Genomic DNA, 13,589 nt, shown 5'->3' with positions numbered 1-13,589 from the left:
GTAGAAGAAGGTTTGGTACCAAAAGGATTTGTAAAACTCATTTTATAGGCCGAAAGGGCAAAACCGACAATAACCGAATCAAGCTTAGAACCCTATGTTATGCTCAGCCTAAAAATAAATAAAAATCTTCAAAAATTCCAAAATATTATTTTATATCATTAGGTAAAAAGGTTTGGTATCAAAAATTGGGTTTAGATAGGCTATATGCTAATTATGCCGTTTAATTAATAAAAAGGTTTTTCATTTACGCTAATGAGCATAACTCTTAATCTAGACCTCAAACTGATGTCATATTTTAGGGACAAGTCTATAAATGAGTAACTAAGGTTTCTATTCTTTTATATTTTCAAAAATCATGTTTTAAGGTCAAAAGGGCATAATAGTCAATATTTAAGCATTTAACGGAAACATGCATATGAATCGAATAACTAATGAACCAAGTTGTATAATCACAGAGGGTTATACTAACATGTAACCTGGTCCTAATAAGGTTCTAAGGCATTTCTAAACCATGCTCTAATGAGTCAGAACTGAAAGTCAAAGTAAAAGTCTACTTTTGCGACTTTCGGTTCCGAACCGAGCTTAAACAGAAAATTGTTGAGTTGAACATGTTTAGACATGTTCTTACATTAATTACCAAGTTATATTAATGACAAAACAGGTTGCATAGCTTCTACATTGCTAATTATGCATTTATACCAAAATAAGCTTTCTGTTGACTTTTTATAATTAGCTTTGACCCGACAATTGACCTAGTTAGAGTGGGAATCAGAGGGTGCCCTTTTATGGGTTTATTACCCACATAATTACCAACTCATAGGTACTTTCAATTCGAGATTTGACTGGACAAATATTGATTAATCTCGAAGTCAAACCTTAATCACGACGGTTTGACTTTAAGCTAATTAACTAAGCAAAACTAAATTCGAGAAGGTTAATGACACTTAGCAAGGTCCTATGCACGACTAATGATCACTAGGAAGGGTCTTGAGCTCCAGGAACCTCCAGAAAAAGAGTTGCGAAAGTTTTGAAATGAAGTGTTCAAAGTTTGCAAGTTTGGAGCTCTTATATAGGAACTTTGATGCCATTAGATCATGACAAATAAGTCTATGGGATGATTCCTCATTATCCCAAGTGTCCCTAGGCCCTTCTAAACCATCAAGCAAGCCCCAGGTATTAAAAACCAAGCTTCTAAGTCGGTTAAACGGCTTTAACAGGCACCTGCCTGTGTTTTCTGATGCTGTAAGGGTCATGCGGCCCGCGTAAGGTCCATAGGGGACTTACGTGGCTGGTATGAGGGTCGGGTCCAGGTCACACAAGTTTCACTTATTTGCAATTTCAGCCCATGGTCCTTCTAAACATGGTTTTCACTTTATTCTTTGCATTTTCACCCCCTTAACTTGACTTTTAAGGGTCTTAAGACTTATCCAAACTCCGTTAAGTCCTCGGTTAACCTTGTGATCACCCGTAAGGCCTTAAATTTCAACGTTGACGCTTTTAACCCCTCGCATACGAATTTTATCATAACTTTCTCATACGATAACGAAACTTTGTGAAATTTTTATCACACATTCTAGTGAGCATAATTTATCGTTACAAAGCTTCGGGTTTGCTAAAAGGTCACTCAGAGGTATACTTTAAACATGTTGACACATTTAACCCCTGTAGTTTGTAATATCTCACTTTCTTCCACAATTAGCTTCGTATGATCCATGATTCATTCGTCTAAGGGTATAAACATCATGTAGGGTTATTTAAAGATATATTTATCCATTGTTGACATTTTGAACCCTTTTATTCACGTAGTTTCTTTGTTTGTCAACTTTGTCCCTCTAATGTAATTCTTTACACGTTTTAAGCTCATGACACGTGTTAATATATTATTGGACATAAATTTTAGAGGTGTTACACCACCACTGGGTATTGTGTTTTCGTTGGGGGAAATCTTGTGTCTTGGAAGAGTAAGAAGCAACATATTGTATTCACATCAAGTGACGAATCAGAGTACAAAGCTATGTCAGATATAGATATAGCCAAAATTCAAGTATTCCATGAAAGAACTAAACATATTGAGGTTGATTGCCACCTAATCAGAGATCGGATAGTTGGCACTCAAAAGGATCCTCCATCTATTCAGCCAATTCATGTGAAAACGGAATTCCAACTGGCGGATATCTTCACACAACCTCTCCAGAAGACACAAACAGACTTTATATGTACCAAGTTGGGCATGATTAACATCTATGCTCCAACTTGAGGAGGAGTGTTACTTGTAAATATTAGTTAGTATGAGGCCCTAGTAGTTATCTAGAGGTTCCTATGTGTAAATATAGGTGTCCTTACATGTAGTTAGTATTTTCTTGTTGGTCATTCCTCTCTTTATAAATAGAGGGGTCCTTTTCATTTGTATACACACATTCAATCAACACAATCAAATTTCCTTCTTAATTTCATACTAGTTCCTGTACAATGCATTAGAATTAATAGCAACCTTAGGACTGTTGATGATTTTAGTGCAATTCAATCATTTTACTTAATTGAGATTCGCTTAAGCCCAAACGGGATTCTTATTAGACATTGATAATAGTAGGAGGTGTGAAGTACACACTCGTTGAAGACTAATCTGATATTGGTTCCTAGGAACCTTAAGGGTTCTAAGGGACGAATCCCCCTAAACGAAGGGGATTCCAATGTCCAACGCCACTTGTTGGTCCAAGTTATAGAGCCCCTACCGGAAAAAACATATTATTTTACCTTATTGAAATCCATTGGTAAGTTTAATGAAGTTGACCATATGAGGAACTAATTATTAGTAGTAAGTTATACTGATCGATCACCTTTGGTAAGCGAGAGCAGCAACAACTTTATCCAACAGAGGCAAGTGGATCAGTTGCAACGACGGACAATAATAATTTTCATCATTGATAATTGGTGGTTAGTGTAGTTGGTCATCAATAGTAAATGCAGATCGGTCAATCATCATCAGTAACTAAGTTACCGTTAGCGTTACTACTGAAAGAGTTTCTACTAATAGTTTTCGGTTTTATGTAACTGAATAACTGCCGAAAGTTATAAACGCCAGCCGACATACCCTTTTACGTAGAGTTGTGATGTTTCAATGGTTAGGATTCCTCGACTATAAATGAAATTTGGTTTATTTTCTTGTACACGTTTTTCAGAATATAATCTACATATTTGTTCTTGTTTTCTCTCTAAATTATCCGATAGAATTTTTAAGAGTTCCATCATATATTAATCTAAAAGTGATATTGACACGATTTAAAGAGATATCTAGACCCTTACGAATAACAAAACATGCATAGACTCAGGGGTGGAGCTAATGTATTAAGAGGGGTAGCACGGGCTACAGCTCAACCCCATATTTGTAGTGTATTTTTTCGGTTTTATACAAAAGATACCCCTATAAACAAATACGAGGATACCCTGGATGGAATGCCACTTCCAAGGTCAAGAATCTAGCTAACCGTGAAATCTATATTAGAAAACTGGATATTTGCGACTGTAATTTCAGTTGTAAATGGGTTGCAAATAGTCTTCTGCTACCAAAATTTAGGGACAATAGTTCATAAAAAGCTCTGAATTCAACATTTACATAATTTTCATGAATTATTTAATTTTGTTTGATGTTAACTCAAATCATTGAGAAAACAGGAACGTAATATAAATAAAACCAAACAATGGATGTGTTTAATAACCAAAACGTATAGAATATACATAATTAACTGGTATACCTTGTTAGAAGAGTAACATCTAAACAAGGAGAGTCTTTCCACACATTTGAGTGTCTTTTAAGGATCTCTCTAGCTTTTTCCCTTGGGTAAGAATGTAGACCATTTACTTGAAGCACCATACATAGTTTCTCAACCGTTCCAACCCTCACCATCTCCTTAAGCACCCAATCTGTCCCGGAGAATTTCGATATCAATGAAATAATCATCAACGCTCGCTCGTCTACCTTTGGAGAAACCTTTGTGATTCTCTTCGTGATCACGGCGATTCCCGCAGCATGACCAAGAAGTTGAGCCCGCCCATCGGCTGAAGAACACAAGTGAAACAACACTGCCATGATCAGCTCGGTAATCGCCTTTTTGGGCGACCCAAGTTCAAGCTCAACAAGCTCGAAAACCGCTCCTGAATCAATCATCATTGAGCAGTTTCTTGGCCAAGTGCATGTGGTAAGCATGACATGCAAAACCTCCTTGATCCCATGTTCAAGATTATTAATCTTGAGATGTCGAAGAATGAGTACAATCGTCTTGAAGAAATCGCGGTTCAATCGCTCAAGAACAAGTGATTTCGTGTTGTGTATGATATCTTTTAGTAAAACTATTGCGTGTAACTTCATGGTCGTGATTTGATCATCATCGTCATCATCATCTAAATCCAAAACCCATGTTAAAGAATGTATTACAAGATCATGTTTCGAAATAATCGACCGAGTATCATCACGCGTAAATCTCACAAGATAAACAACATTAAGGGCTTCTTGTAAACCAACAATCGTACAGTTCTGATAACAAGAAACAATAACTGTAATCATGGCTCTAACCACACCAACTTCTTTCAAGAAAGCCCTATTATTCTCACTCTCAGAAGCAAGACTCACCAAACTTTTAAGTGATGAAACTTTCAACTCCGGTAGGTTAACATTCTTGATTAGGTTTCCGGCGAGTGCCTTCCCCTGAAAAGATGAATAGTTCGCCGGAACTTGATCCGAAACACGCCATGATTGAATAAGACGGCGGAGGTTGTGGTTGGGTGTGTAATCAGGGACAATGGGTAGTGGTTGGTTGGTGACCGGACATGTGTTGTTTTGGCTGTGGGACTGCCAGCGTTGGATGCTCTCTCGGTCGTAGGTGATGCCGGTGGCGACAGTCACCGGATCTTTCATGATTTGGAGGGAGATTGGACAGATGAAGTGGTGTGGGATATCAGGATCATCCATGATTGGTTGATTTGCAAGAAGAAAATGATTGTTGGATTGTTGTTATATGGATTTGGTGATCATGTGTGTGTATATTGGGATGGTAAGAGATTGCGGCTAATTTGTTCGGACGTGTGGGTCTCTTCTTCTTTGAGTTGTTAGACTTTGGTTCATGAACTTATCCATCAAATTTCGTCCCTACTATATAATATGATATTCATGAATTTACCCGTGGCGGATCTAGGATTCGTGTCAAGCGGTAACGTTTTATAAATAAGCGGTAACGAAATAGAAAAAAACGTCAATTTTTTCCAAAATTTACACTAATTTTACACTAGCGCCGGAGCGCCAAGGGGTAGCGGGCATTACCCCTTGTTATACACTAGATCCGCCCCTGGAAGTTACACCACCCGCGGTGGGTTTTTTTACGTTTTTTCCCTCAAAAAACGCTCAAACATGCCTCAGAACTGCCCCGGGGGCATTTTTTTTTAAATGGTGGGGCGTCCTTTTTTAAACTTCTTCACTTGTTTCTTTGACCAATAGTATTTTTTGATTTTTTTTATTTTTTATTTAATTCTATTAGAATATGTAATCATTGCAAGATTTCAAGCCCCACTACACCCCCTTTTAACATAATGCCTCACAATACTAACATATTGACTGGACCACCACATGACGCAAAATACCCAAGGGTGTTCCCCCTCCCACTACACATTGTCTTATTTGAAAAAATGATAGTTATATATCCTAATTTTGTTTAAAGTTTAAACATTTCATTGATTTTTTTAAATCTTAAAATTCTTTAATGTATGTACATAACTTTTATTTTTATAAAGAAATTATACATTAAATACAAAATTTGATGTTTTGTTAATTTGACGAGTGTTCATATATAATTTTATTTTTTTAATCGACATTTTAATATGGCGTAAAGTATTGTTGATTACAACGGTGTTTCAAACCAATTACAATGACACATTTAAAACATTTAAAAAAAAGAAAGGGATAGCATTGTCCTTTTGTGGGTTAAAGGGGGAGAACCCGTTGTGATATGTAAGTTGCATGGTAAATACTAAAGTTTAATATACTAAAGTGTGTGAATAATCAACATGTGATTTATTTACAAGTACATACATTAAATTGTCATACGTAACCGTAAGTATAGTTTAATATCAAATAAACTAAATACAGTTAGAATACACATATAGTGTATTATGTGCATGGTTGCAGAAGTTGCTAAACGCTCCCTAGTTGGTTGAATGGGGAGTTGCGAGTACTTGGCTTAAGCGGAGAGTACTTAGGGTGTACTCAGACATGTAAAATTATAAAGAAATTAGTTTTCGGGAAATTATATATGTGTCAAATATCATAAATTTACTAATATTTATAACAAAATACGTGAATATCAATATAAATAAAAAAAATACATGTTCAAATAGTAAAGTACTTCAAAAATTGATATTCATTCCTTGAAAAATAATATTCATTTTTTAATATGTAAATACAGAAATTATGTTTTATTGCCAGAGTTGATCTACTAGATTTGATTCTGGTCGAGGTTGACCGCGTTTAATCGACTCTGAGTAATTAGGCGGAGTTAAAAAAAAGTCATCTTGGCAGTCTACCTCCGAGACCTTGTTTCACAACATTGATTATGTGTATTCACCGACGAATACATGTACACACCTACGAATACAATCAAGTATTATTAGAATCAAACATAGTATATTCACTAGTGGATACACTAAAATGCCCCGAATCAACATGTAGTATATTTAGAATTGAATACTACAAGTAATACCAATATATACATATTATATTGTTTTCACTAATTTCATACATCAAATCTTTGTGAGGAGTTTAATTCACTATTGTAATTGGTTTTGACACACTTTTTATAACTATGAATCATAACTTAACAACAATGCATGGAACTTTGTAAGTTTGATGCACTATTAAGATGGTTTAGAAATATAGATTTTTAATAATTCGTCAAAACTGTTATAATAGTGTTTCTATCATTACGGAGTCTAATGTATTGTTATAATGGCTTCTTGTGCACGTGGTCATACATTGTGAAGTCCTTTTTTTTTTTTTTTTTTTAACGGCCAACAAATGTTTTATTCCATTATGCTAGCAAGAAGCTAGACAACACCAAAAAAATATGCAGTACATAACATCATAACTTTTATCCACCTAACTTCTACCAGCCAATTTTATACAAGCTAAATGCACCCCACACAACCCAATCCAAATGCTGCTGTCTTGCTCTAGCCTTAACCCATAACAAGCTCAATGTTTTAATTTCTCCAATAACCTTCTGTAGAGACCAAAGAGTGTTGTTAAAGACAGCCTCATTTCTGCACTTCCACACGCACCAGAGTGATGTAAGACAGATCGCATATATCGCCTTCCGAGCCTTCACCGAACCCGTCACATACTTATGAATCTCTAAAATGTCTCTAATTCCAAAGGCGTAGATAGGCGGGATCTTACACCATTGGGAGACCACATGCCAAACCGCTTGAGCAAAGCCGCAATTGACGAACAAGTGTTCAGCGGTCTCAGGAAAATCACCACACAACGGGCATAAATCCGTAGCCACATTTATATTCCTTCTCAACAACGCACACCGAGTTGGCAGCCTATCTAACTCTGCTCTCCATGCCATTATTTCTACTTTTCGAGGGACCCAACTATTCCTTGTGACTACATACGGAACTATACTTAAGCGTTGTACTTGCAGTTTCTTCTTCACACTTTGTACGGTAAAGATGCCCGACCCATCCAGCTCCCACCTCCATTCATCCTGTCTATTTGATAGCGATGCAACCCCGATCAGAGCAACCAACTGTTGCAGCTCCGCGCTCTCACCTCCATCCAATACGGCTCGCTTCCACTCCCAATTCCAACCAGTTCCATCAGCTCTAAGCCGGTCTGAGACAGTTACTGTTTTGCACTTTTCCAGCCCAAACAAAGCTGGAAATCTAACTGCCAAGGGCTCATTCGACACCCAACTATACATTGTGAAGTCCTAAAACATATTCGCAGTGTTAATGGCTAATTAAATTAGAAGAGTCGATCACACGGAACCACATTCAATGGATGCCTCAGTTCATGTATAAGCCAATTGAATGAGTCAAACTTCGATTTCTCAAGCTAATGAACTAGTGAAAAAAAAAAAAAAAAAAAGACAAAGTCAATCAACGAAGAAATGTTAGGAATGATAACGTCAAAGACCAAGTCATATACATAAATCAAAGAACTAAAGATCAATCACGAAAAACATAATTATCAAATAAAAGGAAAGATTACAACTCAACATAAAATACTTGAAAATTGAAATATGCTAAGGGTTAAAAACATCACTAAAACAAGTTTTATAAAATTAATAAAGTTTTTATAATATGTTTTTTAAGGGTTATTGGATTTAATAATCCTAACTTTCACATGTTGGCCGATAATAATCACAACTCTAAAAATTCCATCTAACGATCCCAACTTGTTTTTAAGAGTTATTTGATTTTAATAATCCTAAGTTTCACCTGTTGGCCGATAATAATCCCAACTCTAAAAATTTCATCTAACGATCCCAACTTGTAAGAATTTAGCGCTCATCGATCCTTTTCAAATTGTAAGTGCACTTAATTTAATTAAGGAGGCTACATGTGCACTTGAATCAGAGCCGTCTTCGAAAACTCTTGAAAAAATTTAGGCCTCGGACGACGAAAAGAATTGGGCCCAAAATTTTGGTTAAGGGTAAATGAATTACAAAAATAAAAACTTAATGATGGAGCAAAGACTTAAACTTGAGACCTTTACATTATTTTTGACATGGGTTTTGTCACTACACCACCCATAATTTTTTGCATAATAAACAGATGAATATACTAAATATATAATTTAATAAATATATACAAGCTTATAAAGACTATTCGGGCCCTTTGAAATTTTGGGCCTCGGGCGTCAGCACGAGTTTGCCGGGCCCAGAGCCGGCCCTGACTTGAATCTATTGAGTAGGCCAAATTCTTATATGTTATAAGACCATGTGTAGTGGTTTAGCCAAATAATGCCCCCACCATGGGGCATTATTCGACACGTGACAGTCCAGTCAGCATGGGGCGTTATTGTAAAAGTGGCGTAGTGGGAATAATGCCCAAATAATGCCCCTTCCAATCATTAAACAAAAAAAAAAAAAAAAAAAAAAAAAAAAAAAAACTAGTTTCTCATTGCCCAGTCAACCCTTCTACAATCCATTTTAGGCGTTTTCTTAATCACGCCAATACAATTTTTTTTCAAAAATAACCCCCCAAAACGCCCTATGTAATGGGGGGGGGGGGGCGTTTTTTTTTTTTTTTAAATAATGCCCCAAAACCGCCCCACTACGGGTGGTCTAAAAGGATCAATAGGGACTAAATTCTTACAAGTTGAGATCGTTGGAGGGAATTTTTAAAGTTAGTATTATTAACAGCCAACAGGTGAAACTTTTGATTATTAAAATCCAATAACCTTTTTTTTATAAAAACAAATCAACTCATTTAAGGATTTTTTTTATAAAACTAATAGAAAGCTTTACACTTCTATAATGTACATAAAAATAACTTATATTGAAACTGTTGGTAGGAAAAATATTCCTATAGAAGAATTTTCTAATATGGTTTTTAGTACGCATTCACTAAAGAATTACTTTAAAAACATGATAGGCTAGAAAAACTTTTACCCAAAATGGTCTTGCTTTTAAAATTATTCCTTCTTCTATTTAAATATGTATAATTAATATATTTGCATCTTACCAAAATAAAACGCACAGATATATAGATAGTCTAGTTTAGGGCTGTAATTGAACCGAACGAACACAAACAAGGCTATGTCCGTGTCCGTTCATTAAGGAAATTAACATGTTCACGAATTGTAACGCATACCGAACATAAGTTTATGTTTGTGTTCGTTCGTTAAGGAAATTAAGTTGTGCGTGAACATTCGTGAACATTGGTCTCGAGCATGAACGAATAATAACGAACATAAACAAACATTTAACTTGAAAATAAAAACATTCTTAACCTTAAATATAAGTAGTTAAATACAACCATCAAATTATATATCAAAACAGAAGAAATCTACTACAACCACCAAACGATAAATCAAGTTTAGCTAACTTAGACATAAATATCCAGAATTACTTAGACATAATTATTCAGAGTTTAATTAACGTAGACATAATTATCCCAAAAAATTGTCTTAAATGTCCAAATATTAGCTAACTTAGAAAAAAATAGAGGTTCTAGTTTTCAGTATGTTTAAATGAAAGGTTTATTATTTATTAATTTTTTAATATAATCAAACAAACACGAACAAATGTAACCGAACGAATATGAACGAACGTAACTGAAACGAACGCAATCGAACGAACGAGACCTTTGTGCGTGTTCCTTCACCAAGCTAACCGAACAAAATTTTTTGTTCGTGTTCGTTCTTTAACTAATTGAACGAATATAAACAAAGTTTCCGTCAAACGGTTCACAAAATATTCGTTGAACGTTCACTTCTTTTACAAACCCTAGTCTAGTTTAATCATTTTAACTTTTTTCATATTCCATACACTAAGTTATTAAAAAAGAATTTCTCAGGGTCTTTGTTTAAATAGTATTGGTAAGTTCCCCTAAAGCAACAAGTGAAGATTCAAACCCCATTATAAAATTTATAAAATTTAGACGGATTTTAAGTAGCGTAGGTTGCAATCTAAAGAGAGAAAAAAAACTACTATTCTCTTAACTAAAATATGTAGTTTTAAAAATGTGTATTTTTTTGTCATAGTTATATTTAAAAGAAAATTAGCAATAAGACCCGCGCGCGTTGCGACATATCTAATTGAACTCAACGAAAAAAAAAACAGACGAAAAAACGTTGAACCTCACACGCACGTTGCTGCATGTGGACTCGTAAAATTTCAAACGAAACGTAAAACGAAAAACTTGCGAAAGATGAAAAGTATGGAGTGACCAAAGTTGAAAATAAAAAAGTGTTGGGGTTAAATTGAAAGATTAAAAAGTTTTGGGTTAAAACTAAAAAAAGTCAAATGGATTAAATTACAAAAATAAAAAACCCTTTGAATTAAAAGTGAGAAATGCTTTTTTTTTTTTCTGAAAAACTCTCAATACAAATATTACAACTACATAAAGCAGAAACAAAATCTTGATAACTTATAGTTTGGAAATAAGGATTTTAAAGTTAGTGGATGACTATGATTTTGTCTTGCCAGTCAAACAAGAGTTCGGTGGTCAAAAGGGTTGAAAAATTGGGTTGTCCTCATGTGTATGGTCCATATGAAGACTTGGAAAATAAGACTGCTACTTTTATTTTACTTCATAGTCCACGACTCCACACATAGATTTAGACAATTTTATTTTCTTTTTAATAATATAAAATAAATATCACTGTTCCTTACTGAAAGTCTTGGTGTTATAATAAATTACTTATTATTATAATATGTTGGTTTTGTTATTCGTTTTAGGTTCAGGGCCAGCCCCATTGTTTTAAAAAACTAGGTTATTATTTAGAGTTATGACAAAATTTGAGAGCTATAAATTTTTTTTTCTAGATTTTTAAATAACTAATGTATTATTTAGACTTATGACAAAATTTGAGAGCTATAAATTTGAATAATATAATTCTATATCATAATTATAAGGGCATGTGTAGTCATAAAGCCCTTTTAGGGGCGTTATGCGACATGTGGCATGCCACGTCACCCCGGGGCTTTATGGGGCGTTATGCAATTTGAGGCCGTAGTCATAAAGCCCTTGTGTAATCATTACTCATTTTTTAATTTTTATTTTTTTAATTCATTTGTAACTTTTTTAAAAATAAAATTCATTTCATTAAATAAAAAAAGTACAATAAAATTAAAAAACATTAAACTAGAAAAAAAAATTAAACTAGCATAAAAAAAAATTACACAATCGAAGATTATATTTTTTTTTCAATCCGCTCCTTTTGTGCCAACGCCATTTTCAAAGCTTTTCACGTTAAGTGGTCATGCGGTTTGGAGTAGAACTCAAAGTCGTGAGCCCATTGTCGATCCCGCATAATCTCCGTAACTTCGCGGTTCTCCTCCAAACGTTTGTTACCGAGTTCGTGTATGTCTTGAAGTCGCTTGTTTATCTCCGAAAATGCGTTACTCATATCCGTTCCCATAGACATCGACGACGACTCGGCTTTTTTCGCCCGGCTTTTTCTTCCGGACGGTCTTGGTAGCTCCTCCACCGGCTCGTCATCCGGAATATCCTCGTTCAAGCCGGTGTTTCGAGCGTCAGAGGTTGGCGTTTCGGGTTCACCCGACTTGTTTGTTTTGGACCTCTTTGATGGCCGTGCATTTCCCGAACGACCACTTGGAGTAGATACGATGGCCCATTTGGGGCTATGGCGAAGGATTTGCCAACACTTCATGTACGGGAAATGGCCATTAGCCTCCGTATACTCGACCAATGCCTCTTGCGTAATGTCTTCATCGCTACTTCCACTTTTCCATCCGGAATACAAGCGTTGGTACACGGTTTGAAAGTTTGTGCATTTCCTGTTTATATCGGTCCACTTCCCCGATATAGAGTACGGTAGGCGGTATTCCTCTCCTCTACCCATGAGCTCGAAAAAGAGTTCTCGTATTCGGTTCCAAAATACGGTTTTACTTTGATTGTTTGCTAAAAAAACAAAATAAAATGTTAGTTCAAAATTTAAAAAAATAAAAACTGAAAATAATAAAAAACAGAAAATAATAAAAAACAGAAAATTAATAAAAAACAGAAAATAAAAACAAAACAGAAAATAAATAAAAAACAGAAAATAAAATATAAAACAGAAAAAAAAACAAAACAGAAAATAAAAAAAAAAACAGAAAATAAATAAAAAACAGAAAATAAATTTAAAAACAGAAAAAAAATAAACATACATATGACCGGGTCCTCCGAAACATCGATGAAAGCGCGGGTTAACGCATACTCCTCTTCGGGCTCCCACGTTATCACATTTTTTTTCGCTCGGGTGTTGGTTTCCACTTTCTTTTTATGTGCCCGTTTTGCTTTTCCTTTTCCTTTTTGCGTCTCCGGTTGCGTATCCGGTACCTCGGGTTGCGTCTCCGGAACAACATCGGGTTCGTGTAGTGGGGAGCCGAAAGCTTGAGCCGACCCAAACGCTTGAGACGACCCCATCCCATCCGTGTTTTGATTTGGGTTCCACCCGTAGAGATTAGGGTCCCATGATAGCGGTTGGTTCAAAAGATTCATGAACCCGAGACTTTGTTGATTGTAATCGAGAAAACCGGAGCCGAAAGGGTTGGGTCTGGTGGGAACCGGCGCCACGGGGCGAGTAGGATTACCACTTTGGTTTGGGTCCGCACTAGATCGGGGAGGAATGAAGCCACGGTTGAATGGATTCATTGTATAAAATATCAAGAATTTTAAAAAAATATGAAAGAGATGAGAATGTTTGAGTGTGTGTGGTAAAAAAATAGGGGAGGAGAATGATTTAAAGGAAAGTTTGAAAAATAAATTGATTTTTTTTATTAAAGTGACCGTTTGTAAACGGTCAAAAATTCAAAATCCTCTCCTCTTCACGCTGCGATAAACATCGCGCTTCCAAAAAGATTTTG

The 13,589-nt window shown here is 35.4% G+C and overlaps 3 protein-coding genes across 3 annotated transcripts; all 3 read right to left on the bottom strand.

Moving 5' to 3' along the window:
* Positions 1-3,660: 3,660 nt before the first annotated feature.
* Positions 3,661-5,110, bottom strand: LOC110894632 (E3 ubiquitin-protein ligase PUB24). The gene has a single exon (XM_022141852.2). It carries the CDS (start codon positions 4,964-4,966, stop codon positions 3,740-3,742), a length of 1,227 nt encoding a protein of 408 aa, XP_021997544.1. The 5' UTR covers positions 4,967-5,110; the 3' UTR covers positions 3,661-3,739.
* A 2,038-nt stretch (positions 5,111-7,148) lies between these two features.
* LOC110892709 lies at positions 7,149-7,970 on the bottom strand. Its single transcript, XM_022139860.1, has one exon. It carries the CDS (start codon positions 7,968-7,970, stop codon positions 7,149-7,151), a length of 822 nt encoding a protein of 273 aa, XP_021995552.1.
* Positions 7,971-11,965: 3,995 nt separating this feature from the next.
* LOC110892710 lies at positions 11,966-13,377 on the bottom strand. Its single transcript, XM_022139861.1, has 2 exons — positions 12,891-13,377; positions 11,966-12,642 (listed from the first exon to the last, which is right to left on the bottom strand). Exons 1-2 carry the CDS (start codon positions 13,375-13,377, stop codon positions 11,966-11,968), a joined length of 1,164 nt encoding a protein of 387 aa, XP_021995553.1.
* Positions 13,378-13,589: the final 212 nt, after the last annotated feature.

The sequence above is a fragment of the Helianthus annuus genome, chromosome 12, assembly GCF_002127325.2.
Source record: "Helianthus annuus cultivar XRQ/B chromosome 12, HanXRQr2.0-SUNRISE, whole genome shotgun sequence".
Classification (NCBI taxonomy): domain Eukaryota; kingdom Viridiplantae; phylum Streptophyta; class Magnoliopsida; order Asterales; family Asteraceae; genus Helianthus; species Helianthus annuus.
Note: the sequence above shows the minus strand (reverse complement) of the source record. Positions and strands in the feature narration are given on the sequence as shown.

What these genes read in the sequence shown, in the direction of transcription:
- LOC110894632 (XM_022141852.2), bottom strand. Translation starts at nt 4,966, where the DNA reads ATGGATGATCCTGATATCCCACACCACTTCATCTGTCCAATCTCCCTC.
- LOC110892709 (XM_022139860.1), bottom strand. Translation starts at nt 7,970, where the DNA reads ATGTATAGTTGGGTGTCGAATGAGCCCTTGGCAGTTAGATTTCCAGCT.
- LOC110892710 (XM_022139861.1), bottom strand. Translation starts at nt 13,377, where the DNA reads ATGAATCCATTCAACCGTGGCTTCATTCCTCCCCGATCTAGTGCGGAC. An exon ending in TTCGGAGGACCCGGTCATAT is followed by an intron (nt 12,643 to 12,890) that starts GTATGTTTATTT and finishes TTGTTTTTTTAG; the next exon opens with CAAACAATCAAAGTAAAACC.